The sequence below is a fragment of the Linepithema humile genome, chromosome 6 (genome assembly GCF_040581485.1).
Source record: "Linepithema humile isolate Giens D197 chromosome 6, Lhum_UNIL_v1.0, whole genome shotgun sequence".
Lineage (NCBI taxonomy): Eukaryota > Metazoa > Arthropoda > Insecta > Hymenoptera > Formicidae > Linepithema > Linepithema humile.
In genome coordinates, this window is record NC_090133.1 from 13,988,253 (window position 1) to 14,010,559 (window position 22,307).

Genomic DNA, 22,307 nt, shown 5'->3' on the forward strand with positions numbered 1-22,307 from the left:
GGAAGAAAGAAGTTTCGTAAATTCCGTAACAAATTATTGATCCACGTAGGATTGCCCTCATATAAATCTCACAAGGGAAATTCTATATTAATAAAGAAAGATATGGAAATGTACTTGTTAATTGTCGCGTACAAATTGATCGGCAAGTTCCAAGCCACTGCTCACGACACGGTATCCTTCGTTCAAAGCAACGTAGAAGGGGAGGAGAACTGGCAAATTGCGAAGCGTTAGAGATCGCGAGCGCGATTTAGCCCCGTTGGCTACGAGAGACGAAGGACGAGGCGGCGGCGGCGGGACAGAGCGGAATCACCCTTCGAGGAAAACGCTCGGATAGTCCAGGGTGGTCTTAGCGTGTCGCTTAGCACCCTATCTGCAGGGATCTTCTCTCGGGCCAACCCCTCGGAGAAGCGCGCTTCTCCTTCCCTCTCTCGCGCGCACGCTTGCGTCGAGACCTCTCTTTCTCCCGCGCTGCACTAGACCTCACGGGGGGGCTGCGTTTGTCGTAAGCATTACTCACTTTCTAGACGCCTACTTGCAAACCCCACTGAGTCGTCGAGTCGTCCCCGAGGCTCAGTGACTACATTAGGGAACAAATCTTCCTTCTCTCGAGGCAGCCGCCCGCAACTCGGAACGCGACACACACGCTCGTGAAATAGCTTGTCCGGTCAGCTCCACACTGACCGGCCACTTTCCACATCATCTACGATAGTGAAACGTTTTCGCATACGATTTATCTGCTAATTTGACCACATACTGATGTGGAATAAAATTCAAGTTACTTTTCTCGCCAATATCAATTTTACATCGTCACAGTTACATTGCAACAATGTGTACAATTTGATATAAAAAATATAAGAACGTTATATACAAATAAGGTTAAATAATAAATACAATGTGAGCATGCACAACAGCTTTGGGCTATCCTGGTTATCCAAACTTCTGTAATAGTTCCGGCTTATATTCCGGGACAATATAGGCTATAAGTATATTGCTTATATTTTTTTAATTTTCTAATTATTTTGGCCTTATTTTCTTAGCTTTTTGTTAAAATTTAATATAATTAAAACATTTCGACAAATGTCTGACGTTTCAAAAGTTTTTTAATACATTAATTTCACATCGAAGAATCAGAATATACGAAGTAAATAGGAAATTATTAAAGGAAAAAAGGAAGAGCGAAAAGAAAAAATATCAAAATACGAGTGGCTAAGTCGGAACTTAATAATGTCCTATTTGATGATTCCTGAGATCGATGTACTATTTAACATCTCAATGTGGACGAATAAGTTTCTATATGAAAAATAAATTTTCGCATCAACAACCGCGACGGCTCGATAAGTTCTAGTATTGTATTAATTCGTTTTTTTTTTTTTAGTATTCCAATAGTCTTCGTAAAGCAAATATAATATTTTAATTATGAAAAGAAATTCTAAACGATATAAAGTCAATTTTTTGTCAATATTGAAAAAAAGTGTATCCACAATCCAACTTTTAAGAGAGCAGTGCTTATTATCGAAAAGTTATATGCGAACTGTGAAAAACATTCCGGTTTTCAGCATCAGGACTCTAAACAATTCCGTGGCTAAGATTCACGTGTCCGGTATTATCGGCACGCATCCAAAACCACTTGTTCGAAAGAGCAACCTGTGGAGGTTGGCATACCACACGCGTTATAGTTCGCAAGTGCGTGCGGTACAAGCAAGGAATGGTGAAATTCAGGGTTAGCCGAACATAGAAGCGTATGTGGGAACACGTGTACGCGTCCATAAATATCTCTCCATGCTCAAATAACTCACTATGCTCTGAATGCGGTAGAAGAAAGTTTTTCACGGAAGTTCGGATAACCAGGTCTTATTTCATTATTCTAATCTGCTTTGATTAATATCACAAATTATTTGACAATCTCACTACAATAAATAAATATTCCATTTTTCTCATTTGAGCATTTAATTTCATTAAAGTTAAAAGGATACAAGCATACTTTAACGAATAAAATTGAATCAAATAAATTGAATATTTCCTTCTTTTAGAAATAGTTGATCTCTGCTGAAAATTTTTTTTGAAAAAAATATCTATTATTATCAAATATTATTTTATCGACGGATTTAGTTGAATCCGAGGATTATGTGGAATTCGGAGGATGTTGAGAGCGAAATACTTTGAAACCAACGTAATGAAATGTGCTCTCTCTTTCTGCCGAGAACCCCTCCCTCAGGAGCCACCACATGTCCCTCCGCGAAAAGAGTAGCTCTTCCTCGCGTCATCTGCCGAGACGAGACGAGACGAGACGAAACGAGACAAGACGAGACGAGACGAGTCGAGACGGGATGGGATGGGATGGGATGGGATGGGATGGGATGGGACAGGACGGGACGGAACGGAACGGAACGGGACGAGGGGAGGCGAGACGAGACGAGAGGCGGAGAAGAAGAGAAGAGACACATCGTGAAGAACGGCTGACGAAGAGAAGCAAAGGCCACCGAGAAGCCAAAAGCTAAACCCGCCGACGCGACGGTAGATTCGTTGGCCGTAGCGAGCCGCTAATATCAACAAACAGAAGCTTAATTATTACCGCTGCGAGGGCGAAAGGGTTAAGTGGACAGGACGTATGTTACACGTAAATCGGTGTTGGGCGTGTTTTATGCATTGACACTCCACTTACGAGTAACTTTCATTGATATATCGCGCACATCCGATTTTTATTATATTGATATATAATTACAGTAATTGTGCACGCGAATAGAATCGAGGTGCGACGCATTTAAACTTTACCGCTGTTAAATTACAATCGTTAAGTATAAAAATTGTTATTAATCCTTACATCTTGGAAATCGAATTACGCTCAACGCATAAGAACACATTTCATTCCAGCAGTTCGAATGTCAATTTCTGCTGGACATAAATGTTTCTTTTATATTTTATCATACATTTTTCAAATATTTCATTATAAAATTGAAAAAAAGAACGTTGAATTTATTGCAAAGTGCAAAGAGTTACTGCATAAGGATTCATTCAGAGCACATATCAGTTTGCAATACACCAATTTGCAAAATGATGGAAAAAGGCGCGCAATACAAATGCAAAATAAAAATGCAGCATTCGCCCTCTTGCTGCAAGCATTACTTATTCAACGTTTAAGGGAGTCCGATACGAGAGACGTGCGGGGAAAGTAAGCGAGAAGCGGAGAAATCAGGCTCATAAATCATGGCATTTTCAGATTTCCTTTTATCAGTGACTCTCTAACCGTACTGGCGTTCGCGATCACCGTTGACCCAGCGCCATAAATATCCCCATTAATATTAACTTAGGCTAGCCTAGAAGGCGAGAATCGCGAATGACCGAAACGGAGCGGGCAAAAAACGCGGCCTGGGGGGAAAGAATGGGACGAAAAAAATCTCGTATGCCAGGGACGAATCTCATATAGGACGCAGCTGGGAATTCGGCAGCATCCCGAAAAATTCATGGAGGAGCCCAAGTTCCAGGGACGCGTCCGCGCGAGCAAATCGCTGCACCTCGTTCCTGTTCCTCGCCGCGATATGAATTGATTAGCGCTGAATAGTTTCTCAGATTACTTGTTATTCAATAAAAGCAGTATATGCAATATTATAAATATAGAATAAAAGATATGTGCAAGTAGTACAAAAGTGGTCAAAAAACTTGAAAAATTGAATTTATCACTCTTACTTTGTGTTACATTATAATAATGTGGAATCATTTTTGAAAAATAGTTAAAAATTGGACCGCTTAATGATGATGCAAAAATATTTCAAAACAAAAAAATATATAACTTGGTTCATTTTTGTAATCACCGCGTATACCTATAAACAGTTTACGCATGCGGCATCTGACAAGTCGGACAAGAGTGACAATGAAACAGCCATAACTGAGCTTATACTACTTGATCTATATCTCTTAAGCCTCATTTTCTTCGGTGTATCATGATATGTATCATCTATATCATCGAATGACACATACTCTCTCCCCACCTCTCTCTTGGTTTCGCAGAATCAGTGATCGACATAAAAAAATATAATGATGCCAAATGCGAAATAGAGCTTGTTCCACGATACGTAAACAATTGTAAATAAAGTGCTAATGAGTTGTTCTGCGTTTTCAACAAATAACATCACAAAATCTCAAGTAAGATCGCATCGAAACATAAAATGCCACAAGCACAAATGCGATTTCTTCTAATGATCACAAATAAGGGATCTCGAACGCGCGACGATTAACCGACATTTTATTTCCCGCTAGAATCTCCTGTCGACGACTACCGCTCGAAATTCCGTAGAGCCCGTCTCGATTATTTTCAACGCATTCAACAGCGAAATCGATGACGATGACGATGCCTTTTAAACCTGCATCGGCTTAATTGATTTATTTCTGAGAGGGTCCACCGCTGTATGAAACGCCGCGCGGTCACCCTATTGGTCAACGCGAAAAAGGGGCAGCGCTGCCAGCCGAAATCCTTTTGAAGGACTCTTTCACTTTCGGCAGCTCTTTCTTCGATCTTATCTCCGGAGGCATCGATAATTAGGGGCGATAATTACGGTGTTTCGGCTACTGACCTCTAGCTACCGGTCTTTCGACGAAAAAAAGGTGCCGACGATAATCGTCGCTAATATAACGTTGTGATATCTCGACGTTTTTGTCGATTTCATCGTAAGCTGGCTACGGACGATCATTTTAATTCGATCGCAAATGTGGAATTTTTTTCGCCGCGTCATTTAACTTGATTTTTTAAAAAAATTTATAAATTTTTCACGAATTAATAAAACTAAATGCAATTACGTGACCATCCGATAAATCAATGCAAAGATAAACCGACAGAAATTATAAATTTTTACAAATCCAAGGCGAATAATTAAAAGCCCATTAGCGTCTCCACTTACCAGCGTGGAATATACTACATGAAAGGTCGAATTGTCCATAATATGTGATTAAAACGTTTAAAGACTTGTAGCTTTTAAAGGCACTTATTTCTCACGTTTTCACACACACTTGGTTTATTTTCTATAGAACTATATTTTTGTCTTAATATTATACTAAATTTTTGTCAAGTTTTATAAAATCTAGTCGCGAGAAATTTTTTTGGACAATTAATAAAAGATTTACGAATTTATAATTTTTATTTCTACTTCTTCATCTATTTACAAAATTTTATTTTCTCAAGAATATATATGTATATGTAATACATTGAACTCGTCTAGTTTATTTTCAGAATACTTGGCAGTTTATACAGAAAGGATCAATAAAGATTTATGAATCTTAAAGACCGAAACACACTGAGTCAGAAATATAACTATTCGGTCGGTCAAGCCTGGTTGTTATGATTCGATTTTAATGCCGAGTTTACCGGCGCGGATAATTGTCGCCATTACCTGCACGCGAAAGAGTATATTTACTGTCGTTCATCGGAGAACTCTTGCTTTAATCTTTCGTGTAAACGGGATTCTCGTTTGTAAGCAGGATACAACATATAGAAACATAAGAGCAAATAGGAAGAAGTAAGAATAGCTTTCCTCCAACTTTCGTCCGCAGAGATTAAAAACACAAAATTTATCGTACAAACAGACAATAGGCATAGCGATGTTAACTATAAAAATTTCGATTTCGTATACTTAAATGTGCTTAATATATCAAATTTATTTACTTGAATCACATAATCTCATCTCATAATGGAACAAGTATTTTCTTTTTTTACAAAACAGAAGTTTAGTGAACAGAGAGCAAGTGAACTTAGATCACTGTCAAAAAATAAACATGAATTCTGTAACGACACAATTCAACGCCATTAAGTGATTCAATTTTCAAAAATAACTCTACATTATTATTGTATAAGTAATGTAGACCAATGTAACACAAAGCAAGTAATAAATTCAATTTTTTTAAGATTTTTTACTTAGTTTACTCTCATAATTACTAGCACAAATGTTACAGAATAATATCTTGTATACAAGATGGCTCTATAGAGCCAATTTTCACAGACTTTTATTATTTTATCAGAACGCATTGTTTTTTTTCTCCCTCATATTTTTCTCTCTCAAATAATGTACGTACCTATCTTTGCTGTTTTATATCGCACAAATTCTCATTTGTATTCATTATCCTTACAAACCGTTTTCTTATATTTTCACTTTTATGTATTGCAATATTAAGTTATAAAAACTACAAAAAGATAAAAAAGTTTTTAAAATCAATAAAATAAAATGTGAATTGAAGTGAACCCTAAAAGACGAGTCAGTTAAAAGTGCAAAATTGAGAAATGTACGGGTTTACAAAATGTATAGAGCCCAACTGCATGACTGCTCCGCGTGGATCCACGACGGATCGGCATATTTTGCAGGCCGGTTCCGAAGGCGCGACGCGGAGCGGCGGCACGTACCTTTTTATCGTAGCCGCATCCAGTAGCGGCCCTATCGGATGTTTCCAATTTTCTGTTGGCGCTCTTGAAGAGACTCTCAACCGAGTCCGTCATACGGGATTCTCTCTCTTGTGCGAGAAAGCGAGATGAACCGCGACGAAGGATTGCAGAATGAAATGGGAGGAAAAGAGACGTGCGAGCGAAAGAGTAGAAGAGCACACGAAAGAAAGAAGAGCATAGAAAACGGGGAGAGAGGGTGCGGAAGGGTTTGGGGGGAGGGGTGAAGGAGGAGGAGGAGGAGGAGGAAGGCGAGCGCGTCCAACGCGGACATTCGTCACACGACATCAAACGCGGGTGCCGCCCGTTGGAGACTCGACCGACCGACTCTAAAGACCCCGGTCGATCAGCCATGAAGAGCAGTCTGAGGAGGAATTGCAAAAAAATCGGGAAAAATTAAGGGTGGATCAAAAACAGCCCGGCCATCCAACATTGTGCACAACTTTGTTGCTATTCTTTCATCGTACTTGTCCTCGATTTATGTTGGTTGTGACGTCTGTTTTATCAAAATGAGCTAAGCGTATTTTTTTTTTTTTTCATATAGCTCTATAAAACATGATATATTTTATCTTACAATAAATCTTTTCGCGTTGTGATTGTGTAGCTTGATGTTACTTAATATCTTTAACACAATTTTCAAGAATTACATCAGTCACCTTTTATTAAAAAAATTACTCGCAAATTGTAAATTATACTTAAAAAAATGCAAGCTGTTTTCATCAAAAACTTGGAATATTTGTTTCGCGTTGTAATTTTTGAAGCTTAAAAGTTATAGCACTTTTAGCGCAAACGTGAACCGAACACAATGTGACTACTTGGAAGAGATCCATTTGCGACGAAGAAAGATCGATTAATCATGACGTGTAACATGCTCATAAAAGCGCACAAACAAACTGCACGGTGGAAAGGGAACAGTAGGGAGCGAAAGTGACATAAAAGAAAAGAGAAAGACGATCGACCTCGCGCGACGTAATGTCGTTGATCTCCTTCGGTCGACCGGATCGACAAAAAAAAAAGTAGTGATATAATGTAGATACGTAGCAAGATATATTAACTTTGTACTCCGACGACCTTGAATTATTGCACGGACGATGACGGAGCGGTAGCTGATATCTCGCGAGACACTCGATCACCGATCTACGTCGCAAGTCATCCTGATCATTGTGCGTGCCGCGTGATGCTGGACCGGTAGCAAAATCAAGGACTAACCTTGCCTGAAACGCTTTAATCCGCTCTATCCGCTGCGAGTATATCTTGACAATTCCGATATTGTTTGATATCGCGCGGCAAAAGTTTGAAACGAAGCGAAGGAGCACAATATAATCGTCGTTTCGAATCTATTTTCGCAATTTCTCTAAAAATTATTTTAAATAAAAACTTTATTTTAAAAATTCTGGAATTTTTCAAACGACTCGTCGTATTAAAGAAGTATATAAATAAGAATACAAATTCATATAGAAAAATTTCGAAAAAAAAACCCAAACATGCTAATTCTTTCGATAAAAACACTAGCAATACGATAAAAGTATGAGAATTGTCAATTAATAAGTACTCCACTTTATGCGATTACACGTTATGCTTTCGAGCCGTGTTAAGTCCGTCGTTCGGTAAACGAGCAGACTTTACGACGGAAGATTTCGCGAAACGATCTTGTTCTCGAGAAGAAGCTTCTTGTATATCGCGCGAGTCGGTTCCCGACTTATTCGCATAACCACAAATAATTATCCGCCTGTTATGTACCTTTCAGCTGTATTATAGTTACGATAGTTAAAAGCAACGTGCCTCCCGAGGATTTATCACCATCGTTATATTCCAGTCGTGAGATTCCAATACCTCCACGCTGTCTCGTGCAGCGGCACAAAATTCTCGAGCAATTACGCAAACTACGAGATTAAAAATGTTGTGAGAACAATACGTACAATGAATATTATATATTCTATTATTGCAGCTCTCTGATGACGTTTGAAAAAATATTACATCATTTATCATAAAGATTTGTCACATCGGTGAAGATGAACGCGCACGAATGAGATGCAAAAAGAAATTTTCTGGAAACCGCAAAACCCATCGAAGCGTTTCAATCGGTAGAAACTGCTACCAGATGAACAAAAGTGGATTCTCCGAGACGAGATAGCAATTAGAATTCGTAGCTAGTGCAACCGCAAACGGTGAACCTGTTCAGCAAATGTCACGTTCTCTCTGTCTCTCTCTCTGTCTCTCTCTCTCTCTCTCTCTCTCTCTCTCTCTCTCTCTCTCTCTCTCTCTCTCTCTCTCTCTCTCTCTCTCTCTCTCTCTCTCTCTGCCTCTCTCTCTCTCTCTTTCCCCCTCCCCCTCCCCCTCGCACTCGCTCTCGTTCTCACTCTGTGTTCTCCCCGAATATAAAGATAGAGCAACTTGGATTAACGGTTTTGAGACTTTGTCTCTAGTGCAGAGTGCTCACTGGTTGCTTTCATAAAATCAGTCAACTGTGAAAAGGAGGAATGTGTTGGAATCCTGGAATTATTCCGCTGAATGAAGAAACACCAAGCGAACGGAATTTTTCGCGACGCCGTTCTGTGGACGGCTTTGAACAAAAACCCGCGAGGGTTGGACAACAAGAAGAGTGCGGAAACAACGGCGCGGCACACGGATAAAACTACAGGATATGATACCATTGTACATTTTCCACGTATGAATCAAGTTGGCATTAATTGGTAATAAAGTTAGAAAGAAGAAATCAACGGCGATAACTAACCGACTTTATAGATTGTAAGGTAAACTTGTTCGTTTTAGCAATTTGTAGCTAGAGAATAAATAAATAATAATTGATAACATCAAATCGCGTGTCATTGTTAACGTAAATTACAAAATTTATTTGCTTACATATCAGCAGTATATATATATATATATATATATATACACACATACATGTGTATAAAAAAGGTTGGAATATCTTGAAAAATATAAGTTTTATAAAAAAATGTTTCAGATAAAAGTTGTAAGGTTTAAAAAGATCTATTTACTGATCTTATCAGTCTGACCTTGAGTGGCGTCACAACCTTTTATATATATAGGCAATCCAATATACAATATAGGTAGGTATAAGTTTCAGGCAAGCCTAAATCTCAACAACTTCACTCGCCCGGCTAGGAAGCCACGATTAACACTTCTAATCTCAAATAAGGCGTTTTCAGCTAATCCCGGCGCGAAAATGCCAGTCTTGGCCGTTATCTAGAGCCATTGCCGGTCCCGGTTACTTATCCATTGTCTCGAACTTAAGGGAAACAGTGGTTAGATCTTAAATCTAAATTGCATCTGTTTGTCACTGTCCGCTGCTCAGGCGGAACAAACGTATCACTAACGACAATTAAGTCGCTGCAAACCATCGCGTGGCGTCGCGATAAATAAACTATCAATATAGAATGGAATTTCAAGTACTACTAGCAAAGATTTCGATATCAGTGCATGTATTGCATATGAAAATAGATTTATAGTAATATTAATTTCATAAATGCGTTTCATTAATCCCGCGAGAAAAACATGCACCATGTACTGTTGGGTGATATAATAAATAATTTCGAATTTTCTTATAGATGGTGTTATTATTTTTTTATGCAGCACGCTCAAAAAAATCGTGATATAGATAAAACTTGATCACACTGATTTCAACAAATATTTTCAAGTGTTAAGCAAAAACTGCGCTTTGCCTGACAAAAAAATAGACAGATTTATTTAAAAAGCCTGAAATTATTTATTACACAACTAAATATATATATATATATATATATATATATTTCCATGTATTTGAGAATATATTTGGTACTAATTTCCAAATAGTTATAAGTAAATATTTAATGTTTAATTTATAAGATTTAAAAAGTTTCGGATTTAAATTTCGTTTTCTTCAAATTTTATTCATTTATCTTTAAATTACAGTTCTTTTTATTTAAATGGAATGTATACTGGACAACTTAAACTTACCTTTAACGTAAGTAACGCTCCGGGAAATATCCCGAGTGCCGCCAAACTCTGACTATGGTCGGTGAGCTCGTGTTCACCCAACATTATATGTTGGTCATACGGCCCAGCGCCGCAAATTTGCATCGTCTGAAAAGAAACAGAATTTATCTATCTCATCGATATAATAGAACTGAATCACGATTTAAACGATAACAGAATGTCTACTGAAACATTTAAAAAACTGATCGAGGATTTCATGAAATTCCACAATTTGTCAGGCAATTTCTAAGCAAAAGTAATGCATTCTTCATTCGTAAATTATGAATAAATTTGTTTGCTAAAAATTCTTAATATTTTCTATTGACAATAAAAAGATTTAAAAAAGCTAATTAAATTTTAAATACTAAATTTTATTGAAAAGTATTAAAAAAGTATTGAAAAAATTAAAGAGCAAAAAATCGATCGATCTAAAAATGAAAACAAAAATTTATCGAGATATTTTCAATAAAATGCTTGCTTAAAATTGCCTGAATCGATAAAATTCGATAATATTATTTGGAAAAATCTTGAAAACCTGGAATTTTCAGGTTTTTAAAATTTTTCCAAATAATACATACGTAGATAATGACTATCTCTCTTCAATTTTTTGATAAAAATATTCAAGTTTACAATTAAAAATTTTTAAGTTTGGCGCAATTCTACATATTTTTATGCCATGTTTTTTGTACTATTTACATATTTTTGTAAATATTTTACATTCTTTGCCGTAATATCGTTTTCAAGCGAGATAAGTGATCGTAATAACGAATTTTTTCCTTTTTCTAAAAAAGATAAATACTTATTTTTGTCAAGAAATTAACAATACATATATTTTTGTTTCCTAAAATTGTTAAAATGTGTAATGCTCGTAGACATCTAGAATGTAGTTTAACAAGAATATAAAACACAACTTTTTTACAAATAAAAGTTGCGACCAAAAAAAACCTAAACAAACAAAGAAAAATTGTTACTTGAGATTTTAGAAGTAAAAGTGCGTTAAACGAGCATGAGTCTCGGTAATTGCTTAATTTGTGAAACCTACAACGCATCGCGTGGAGGGATAGCTTGCGCTTGTCCTTTTAGCGTCGGCGAGAACGAGCGCGTAGCTCGGATTCTGTTTTATGAGCGTCCAGTCGAACCGTTCCGAGCCGAGAGAGGAAATGCATCACAAGGACGCCAGCAAATGAATAAGTGGTAGATATAAAAATTTGTTGCAAGTGCACGCACGATTACGCTCGCATTGTAGCCTAGAAGTGCGTTTGGGCGGGTAACAAGTATATTTTTTTTCTCCATTAAGTTATTATTGCGTATTGCTGAAATGAGTATAGACTATCGAAACTTTTATCGCGGTCTGATTTCGTTTGACATCGACAGTTTGTGTCACACTGCGGAGCAGATATCGCAAGTGTTGACAGAAACTTGATACAAAAGGGAGAAAACAGTGAATGAGGAGCGAGAAGATGATGAGGGTCAAAGAACCTCGAGGCTTCCTCGCTAAAGAATGGCGCCCAGCGAGCGCGATAAATAGAGGTGGGTTTAACAAGGTTGCGAAGCAGGAGGCCAAATTGCCCGAAGGTTGAAGAACTTTTCATCTTCACGAATCCTGACAGCCACCGCGCGCTGCATCTTGGACAGGCTCCGTCGATATCTCAATGCGGGGGGGGTTCTAGGATCGACCGCTTCTCCGACAAGTTCTACGATTGACTTTCCAATTTATCTGTGAAAAATCCGGCGCGACCGCGCACGTTCGATTGTGTTTTTATCGGCCGTAATTTCCCCGTGAACGAGCTATCCGCATGGACGAGCGTTTTTTTGCAGATGCCATTGCATCCGCGCCGCGACGCGATGGGAGTAAGAAAGGCGATCGAGCGGTACACAGAGCGCGCCGCGGGGGAAAAAATTGAACTGGTGACACGGAATGTGCTAGAAAGTAATATTTACAGGCGACCATCGAGCGTTACACCGCGATTACGTAAAACTGGCCGCGCGCCGGCCGGCGAAGATCAACGCAGGCACTGCTATTGTTCCGATTTGCTTGCCCGCTAGTTCGCGACATAACTGCATCCGACCATGAAATTCAAACATTTTTATCGCGGTCTTTTTGCCCGATGGTAAAAAGTAACGAACGCGTGGCGTGACTTTGCCCGCATTTTTGCCAAACGCAAACCAATCCGTGAACAGTGACACCCTTGAATCGCGACACCGACGCGTCGCACCGCAGGATTGAAACAGAAATATATATCTTCAGTGCGCTTTTAAAGTAAAATATACTATTTTTAAATATATTTGATCAAGCTTTACGGCAAGATTTTCAATTTTGTTAATTTATAAATTTAAGAAAATTAAGGTACAAAATTATTAAAGAAAAGAGCAGAGACAATGAATAAGAAGAGACAGGATCTCGCATTTCTATTGACGCCGACAGTCTTCCTCGCGAGCGGATATTAAAAAAAGAACGTGTTCTCCGGGTGAAAGAGGCACGAACGAAAATCCGAGCCCGGGAAAAAGAGCTCGATAGATAGATAGATAGAGAAGAGAGCCGCGCGCGAGAGAGAAAAATACGCGGGATGAAGAGAGACGGATTGGGGAGAAGGAGTCAAATGGAAGGTTGAGTGGAGCGAAGTGGAGTGAAGTGGAGTGGAGAAGTTGGAGACCTGTTATTAGCGCGAGGTTTATGCTCTTTCGGCTTTTTGCCAGTGTCCCGCCGGAGAGAAGAGAGAGAGAGAGAGAGAAGGGGGAGAAGATGGCTACGGCCTCGCAATATAAATACGCTTAATAGTTTAAGCATACTGCCGGAGCCCGAGCATATGTTAACCAGCCATAACTACGCTTTACTACTCTTTCATCCACCCGGAGTCGGAGAACGAGCAACCGAGAGACAGCGAGTCGAGGGGTGGCAGAGGCGATCGGCTTCGGGCAAACGCGCAACTCTTTCCATTTCAGCTCCAATAAGAGCGCGCCGTAAAAGACTTGAGCCGCAAATTGATTGATTATCTTGGCTACTTTCGGCAGGTGACGAGCGCAAACGGATCAAGATATCAAGACCTCTTCTGATTTCTCTCTCAGAAAACCAGACAGAGAAAAAATCTACCTAGTCGCATTGCCGTTATCATTTCTAAGCAAATTTTCTTAATGATATGCTTTTAATTTATATAAAGATATTTTCTATAAAATATAAAAAAAAAATAAATTATATTATAAAATTAGAGTTTGAACATTTATTCACAACTCGGAATGCAACTTATCGTGATTTAAATAAGTACATTTCTCGATATATTACTTTTTTTATGAAATAATCACGTATAAATGACAAAAAATTGCGGCAAGATCATCATTATAAAACTAAGGATGATTTCTAACGTTAGCAAAATACTTACCATTACTTTCAGATCTTTTAAAGTAATTTCAGATGACACTTTAAGCTCGTGAGATCCTTTCAATTTTCTCCTGGTTCGTGATGGACGCGCCTTCTCTATCTTTGGCCTCTTAGCCGCGATCTACAACAAATATTCAAAATATCTTCTGGAAAAATGTACCAAATCAAATACATGTTTCTATAAAAAATATTTGTAAAAACAAACGTTTTTGTTTATAAAATTCTAATCATACATTTCTTACTTTAGAAATGTACTTTGTAAAACAAATGCTAGAATATAAAATACGATATAAAATACGAAGTAAGCTTTTACATAATATTGAAAATTCTATTATAAAACATTGTCATATCATTACTGCCTTCAAGCATGTAAACAATTGAAATATAAAAGACAAAACAAACGTAGAAATCACAGTTGTACAAAATTATTTGTAAATCAATATGAATTAAAAACGAGCTACGCAAAAGAGAGCAGATATCTCTTAAGTTCACTCTGAGTAGAAACATAATAATACTCATTATATTGTAAAATGCGTGAGATAGAATCAATTCATCGTTATCAGTTAAAATCGATCTACAAAGACGACTCCACTCCCAGGACACTTGATGATTCAGCATATTGAGCCATTAAAAAAAATTTTCTTGTCGTTCGTCCGAATAAAAGCAGTACAACTCACGCATGCGTACTCGTATACACACGATATAAAATTTCTAATTTCTATACAATATTACATGTGAAAAAGTCAGACATTTAACACAATCTTGCATTTAACTGGTCGCGATATTCCGAATTATCTTCTCACGTGAAATTATATTATATTAGTATTATTATATTTAAAAAAATTAACAATAACGGTAAAATTAACCTGTATATTTATCTATTAACATATATCGAATTTTTTTCATTATTTTTTTATTTTGTACGATTAATTTTTGTTTTTGTGTCGTACAATCTCGATAACTATCGTATTAATATATAGTAAAATAACAGATTAAAGGCGGTTTTACACATAATTACCTCGTTTCCTACTTTAGACTCATCGTTATCATCGATATATTTAACGTAGATTGTAGCTCTATCGTACTTCAAGCTTTCCAGACGTTCTTGTTCAACTCTCGCCAACATGCAGGCTGCACATGAACCTAAAAAAATATAAAAGAATTTCATGATGTTTCGTGTGTTTCAAGCTGATTAATTTTCAAGATTTTTTTAAATGTCCTTCCTAAAAGCATAGAGTAATATTTTCTATATATTCTTATGTTTTATCTCAATATAAATTTTAATAATTCGTTTTCAATATTTTTCTCTATTAAGATATTTATAAAATTCATATTCGCAAGAATATACACAGTCTGTCCAGGTTCTGGCGCGACTGACTTTTTTTTAATTTTTCCTGCAGCGCAATCTCTTGATGATTGATTGCATTATAAGCTTGACATTTCAACTATGACCACTGAAAATTTCAAGGTGCTAGCACGACTTCGTCATTTATTTTAACATTAAATGTGACAGCAACTTATGGACGCTTATCGAAAAAACACAACGGAACAAAGAGCCAATATTAAATTTTCTTGGCCAGAAAAGGCATAACAGTACTCAAACATCCCTCGTATTCACCTGATTAGGCTCCGTGTGACTTCTGGTATTCTGGCTATTCTCAAAACTCAAGTTGAGGATAAAAGGAAAGCGTTACGACACCATTCAGGATACATCCAAAGGATTTCGACTGCGGTTTTAAACACGATTCCGAAAACGGAGTACAGTAACTGCTTCAAAAAATTTTATAATCGCTTCCAGCGATGTATTGACTCAGAAGGAGTATATTTTGAATAAAAAAAATAAAAACAAAAAATAATTTACATCTGATATTTTTTTCGATACCAGTCGCATCAGAATCTGGATAGACTGTATATTGAGTTGTATAACAAGTGACTTCAAATTTGTTAAATAAATCTGTCTATCTGTTTTTATCCGGCAAAGCGTAGTTTGATTAACACATAAATTACATTTCTTTATAATCAAGTTTTGTAAAGAAGCCCGTATTATTTTTCAGGCGTGCTGCATAAAACAACAATATCATCTAGAGAAAAATCCAAAAAGTTACGTATTACACAATTTAATAATAAAGTACAGTTCCCACTTTGTAACCAAAAGTACGTGTTGATCGATGCATCATATTATCGCGAAAGTCACGACTTTGCGCGCCACAAAGTCAAGTATCGCCGCGATCTTCGCAACAATGTAGGAACTGTGACGCGACTCGGCGCGATGCTGCTATTAACACCCTCCGTAGGTCAGATTTCGTTGGCCGCCTCGAGCCCTCGTCGAGAGCACCGGGACGGCAGTTAGAAAGTCGTGTTGGAGGGTGAGCGCGCGGATGAGTGGGTGGCTCTTATCCCATGTATAATAGATTGCTTACGGCCGGTGAGATTAATACAGTAATTAATAATATACGGTGACCAGGGTAGTGTAAGAAGCGGCCATTGTTGCTGGCCGGACAGCACAAAAAGCGCTTCGGCCGGTCCGGAGCCACAGCTCGTATCCGAACGACTCTCGGAGCGTTACGTCATGTTCAGACAGTTTTCCGGCGGTGGGAAATGCGAGAGGGAGGGGGAGAGGATTGTGACCCCGGCTGAATGCGAATTCGTCCACCCTCCCTCTCCCTCCCGCATACCGCTAATTACCGGTTCGTAGAGGCCAATAAGAGAGCGGTGTAAGAAGCTATTTGCCCGTTAACGAGTCGAAGAGGTTAGCGCGGAACACCCGCGTGATACATTTTCGCGCGATCGATGCTTTCGTAAATAAGAGAAATGAATATTATGATGCCTATTGTGACGCATAAGCGAGGATCGAAAACGACGAACGCTCGGCGTTCGCGCAGCTAATTTTCCGGTAACGAAGGATAGGACGGCAGGACTCTACCGTACGCCAAATGAATTCAAAGGTCCTCCCTTCGAATTCCTAATTACTCGGCAGCGCGCGGGGATATCCGTGCGATAGGATCGTTTGCTATCGAGTTTAATCGGAAATACGAGAAGCTTAAGCTAATGAGAGATTCGTAGGGTCGCGAATGCAAATCTCTTCCGACGTACTACAAACAATCCGATCGAGCAATGCCAGCCGTACTTTTCAAGCCGACCGAGACGGACAGTCTGAAGATAGGACTGACGGTCAATTACATTTCATTCACGTAATGTTTTTTTTTTTTTTTTTTTTTCTTTATCATAGAAATACTGCACACAGAAACACAAAAAGACTCCTGTAAGCGTTCAAAGAAATAAGCAGCGTGGACCGATATTTTACTGGCAAACAATACACAATGAACTCTAGAATCTCCGTGTGCTTAAAGGACAACGTAGGACGCTGTATTTCCCTAAAGTGCCATCGAAGGGCAATCAAACCATAAACGCGCGTCGAAACGGTGCGGAAACTTGCGCGATATCGACACGAGAAGTTTCGTGAGTTCGACGAAGAGTTGGATTTCTTTATTCGGACTTTATTTATCGTTAGACCACTTAAACTATCCACATTACAAGATCTCCGGGGAACGCGAAATAAAATTTCTCGTAACAGTTAAATGCAATTGTTAAATCGCACCGTTGTTCAGGGCAAATGTACTCCAAAAAATTAAAGCAGCACTTCTCAAGCGCAAAAAAGGCCAAATTCAAATAACTGTAACTTTGACAAAAATAATTGTAAAAAGATTTACAAAAAAAGTTCAAAGTAAAAAGAATTATTTTTCCTTTAACTTTCGATTGGCAAAAAGAATCGTACAATAACTTTCAATCATTCAAAAGCGAACTAAACTTTCAGTTGCTTGTAACGAAAATTTTATTAGATTTTTTGCGATGTTTTGCGCGGTGTATATATTCGCAAAGGGACATAAAAATTGTCCATTTTGTCGGGCTATTCTTTTTTTTATTACATTGACAAAAAAAATAATTATAATCGGCAAGAAGCATTCGACGATAAAAGTTTCAAGCTTTAAAGTGCTTTTTTTGCCTCATCTCATTATGATTCTTTTTGTCAAAGCTATTTAAATTTGGCCTTCTTTTTTACACTTGAAAGATGCTGTTTTAATGTTTTTTTTTAGTAGTGCATAAACAATGTGATTACTATTCTTTTCTAGATTCATTCTCTTCTATCTATCTTTAATTGTAAAACATATCACTGCATATTACTATAAATACAAATATCCTTTCTTATTATTGTTATTGTAAAATATTGAATATTTTAATAATAAAATTAGAATTTTTAGGCTCGTGAATAAATAAATAAATATGACAAAGAGGATATCGAGCTATGCAAGTTGTTCGTGTTAACAATTATAATTTAAACCACTACAATAATAATTATACGTTTCAATCAATGATTTGACAATCCTCGGTACAGTACTTAATAATTTAAAACGTACGCAAAAAGGAGACGTGCATTTCAAGCTTGGATGTTCAGTATTCATATTAAATATTTTTAAACAAAGGCTTTATCTAATATAAATTGATGTGTTAGATTAATATAAACATTATACTTATATTTTGCAAGCAAAAAAATTCAAATAAATAAAAAAGATAGAAAATTATATTCACAAGAATAATCCTTTTTCATAAAGTTTACTAAGGAAAACTCCAGTTAAAAAGAGAAACTACTTGTTTCTAATAATAATTAAGATATAATTTTATATGTTGCAAGAAAGATTTTATTCAATTGGACATAAAAAAATGAAAAAGAAAATCTAAGCAAGTCTCTTTCTTCGATATTGACAAACCAAACGAAGCAGTCCATCTATCTATCACCACCTATAATCACCGTGCTAATCACACTTTGGCTGATTGATGATCATCGATCAAGGAAAGCAATTAAAGAGTGATTGCGTATACGTCGAGATAAGTCTTGAATTGGCAGGACGATGTCGTTTAGAGCTAGTAGTTAGCAAATGGATGGGGAAGAATCGTGAACGAAATAACAGTACTGTCATTTGTTAATTTGAAAGATGTTGACAATTATAGATCGTCATCGAGGGATTCGAATCCCTTTGAAATTTTCGTATAATTATTAGATTACATATTGATTAGCTCAACTAATCAATTTTCTCCGAAAATATTAATTAAATTAAAGAAATAAATTTAATAAACAAATATATTGTGTGATCCTATTCAAATAGAAATAAATATAATAAATAACTATTCGCAGCCAAGATGGAAGAATGCACAAATTGCTGGAGAAAACTCTTCGATCAAAATCGAAAGCACGTTAAGCGAAAAGACATCAGGTTCGCCATTATATTAAAAGAGCTGGACGACTTTCATTCATAACTTCAGAGTCACCCGTGAATGAAAGATTGATGTTCCCTCAACCGCGTCACTCTACGAGGAGAACCGTCCTCCCCAAATATGTTTCGAATTCTTTAGAGTTTTCTACGAATAAAAAAGACCGTACATCTCAGCAAGTAAATAACGACTTTTATCTTGTCAACTGCACTATTAGATTAATTGAACAACTAGCAGCAAAAATAAATAATGTGCCTAACATAAAAATGTTAATCAAAATACATTAAAAAATGAGCTAGTAGAGCTAGAACAGGGTTTTGAGTGCTCAATTATTTATTGAAAATCATAGTACGAACGTTTCGGCCATTGTATTTGGCCTTCTTCAGTGTACATTGAATTAAATTAATTTGATAAAAAATTCTTTAGTAACGTAAAAGACGTGTAAGAACGCAAATGCAAGACAGGTGCGCTTAGATTCTTTCCGCCGAAAAGCATGAGAAGTAGCGAAGGACGAAACTGTTTTCTAAAGTCGCTTTGTATTATAAAAGTTCTTGTACATAAATGGAACTTTTTCTTCTTGATTTATTGTCCAATATAAATAAAATAAAACAAAATAAGAGCTAGCACTAACACGATCCATAGTTCGTCAGTCCTGTCAGATTGAAAATCGGAGTTCGTTATAAAAATGTTAATACAAATAATATAACTACTCACGTTAAAGGAAGAACGGTATGTTCTCTTTAACGTGTATATTCTTTTCAATTATACGTTTTCTAATTTTTGAAATAAATTTTTTCAACAAGTACCGGTAATTGGCAGCTAAAATTCACGAATCTCTCAAACGCGACTGTAAACGCCTCTGACGCGCAACATCGCGGTAGCCGAGAAAGATCGACATAGCAATAATGATATCGCTAACGAACGTCTTCGAGAGCCACAACAAAGTCGAAATCTAATCCTCTTACAGGATGACACCGAGCCGACAGCAAGGGCGGCGCGCGCGCTCTCGTGTAATCGGTATTCGATGGCATTACGCGCGCTACTCCTAGAATCCGCAAAATGCGATAGTCACCCTGGCGCCGCGGAAATTGTAAAAGACCACCTCTCGCAATGTGATGTTGGGTACCTCGCAAATGAGTACCCAACCAACGATTCGTTAATTAAGTGAAACGACGTAAAACGTTTTTTTGCAATTCAGCCAGATTCAGAGCAACTACACGCCAAAGTCACGCAACACAACATTAGCCGTAACTAACGAGACCCAATTTGTTTCGGTGCACAATTAATTTCCTTCATAAAATGTAAAAAGGATAAAAATAATAATAATTTGACCCGAAAGTATACAGCTTCTCTCGGGTGGGTTTTGTTCTTGTTTCAAGTTTTATTGTTGTGTGTATCAAGCATTTTTACCTTTTTTTTACATACAATGAAATATATACAAAAATACTTTCTGCTAGATGAGTCTCGTTTGTTAAAAGGAGACACACAATGCGCAGCGACTTAAGTCAAGCGATATAGACGATTAGACACCTTTGGATTATAGGTCTCCTGCTGACAGGATCAGAAGATGCGTCCTAGTATCTTCGCAAGAAGAGATCTAAAGCTTTATCCTTGTTTTATCTTGTTTTCCACCCACCCCCGCCCCACGCCTTCCACACTCCGCCGTAGGACAAGCATCGGTCATCTAGGCGCTCCATTTAATCCTGCAGAAAAGGACCCCCCGTAGGTTTACGGACAAGTGGGGATCTCCTTCGGGATAACAGAAGCAGCGAGGGTGAGAACGTTCCGAGAGATCTAGCGGGATGCGCTAATTCGTTCCCTGCGAAATTTGTCCTGCCCCGACTCTGCTCGTTTCCTGCGCGATTACGCAAAAATGCTTTTTCCGTTTTCTCTCCGCACGCTAACCTTTTCACTATGCCTCTCCTTTCTTATCTGTATGTTGGTCATTTGCACAAAAACATGCACAACAGTCGCACGTTGCAAAAATAAATTTTCAATCCTTCGGTGTAATTTTTTTATTCAAACGTTTCTAATAGATGTTACGAAACCCATTAAAAATTTTGCACTCGCCCAATAATTGAAGTAAACTAGATAAAATAAGTAGAATTAATTAGCCCGAGAAAATAAATAGTGGCAAAATCGGTTCTTACAGGTGTGTGAATATAAATTTTTTCTTAAAAATATTTTATTTAATATTGATCGGTAATAGTGATTAATATAATAACTTTTTCAATTTAGCGTATAAAAATACAATTAGCAGCGGTGGATCGATAGTTAAAATAAACTCTTAATCAAAGCTCATCAACATGTTTCGAGTTTGTAAATTTTTGAATAAAAAAACTTCCAATTAGAAGCCGGTATTTATTACTGCGCAACGACTTTGAGTGTACGACAGCGTGGCTCATAAGGGTATGTTCATTGGTCAACGGATGTATATATTAAGACGTGTCCGGCGCACTTGTCGCAGGGGGGGGGGGGGAGGCCAGAGAAGCTAACAAATGTCTCTCCTGGATCGTTTGACCCCTGGTAAGTTCAACCCCCTCAGGAAACTAAATCTCGAATTCGGAGGTCCATTCCCGCCCCCGCCACCTTCCCTTTCCTACGTTGCGGCCGCACGTTTATGGAAGGACGGTCGCTGCAACGTAGGCGACCGCATTCTCAGGGAGGGAACTAATCAGCAAATTCGTGTTCTAAATCTAAATCGCCGTCCGAATATTAATTCGAGGCCGGTCTCTCCTGCTGCCGTCCGCCGCCACCGCCGCCGCGCCGGTTTCTGCTTCCGTCTGTCTGTCCCGCGCACACGGTTTTCTTGGTCTCGCTCACTCGTTCCTCATTGGTTTTGCGATACAGCCAGTACCGTACCTATGCCACAGACACGCCTGATTTGTAGCACCGCCTGGCGCCTAAGCGATATTTACGAGCGACGTTCGGAGAAACGAAACAGCGAACAGCAACTCGCCGCGTCGCTACGTTTCTAGAATAAGCTTCGATTTCGGCGTAAAGTCACTTCCCCGAAGATAATCGTGCGAGAATACTTCACTTAATTAGCTACATCACTTAATTGTCGACGCGTAATTCCGGGAAAAAAGGAATTATTATTCTCCCAATTTTCAATTTAAATATAGAATAAAATAAATCTCTAAAAATAAATACAAAGCACGAATAAATTAAATAAAGTAAACGTTAGGTATTGGACTTGTTCTAAAAATTGTTCAATGCGTTAACATACATTAATTAAGCACCTACTACAAAGCCATTTTTTGT

The 22,307-nt window shown here is 37.7% G+C and overlaps 1 protein-coding gene across 3 annotated transcripts in view; it reads right to left on the reverse strand.

Moving 5' to 3' along the window:
* LOC105674014 (ubiquitin carboxyl-terminal hydrolase 48-like) overlaps positions 1–22,307 on the reverse strand; it is a 59,304-nt gene that overhangs the window by 14,112 nt on the left and 22,885 nt on the right. For 2 of the 3 annotated variants that reach the window (XM_012370050.2, XM_012370067.2), the window contains 3 exons: positions 14,794–14,918; positions 13,777–13,896; positions 10,382–10,507 (listed from right to left, as the gene is read on the reverse strand). In XM_012370050.2, the coding sequence (XP_012225473.2) occupies positions 10,382–10,507; positions 13,777–13,896; positions 14,794–14,918 (371 nt within the window). Of the gene's footprint in view, positions 1–10,381; positions 10,508–13,776; positions 13,919–14,793; positions 14,919–22,307 lie in introns of those variants that run through there. The other variant, XM_067358370.1, reaches the window with a different exon arrangement.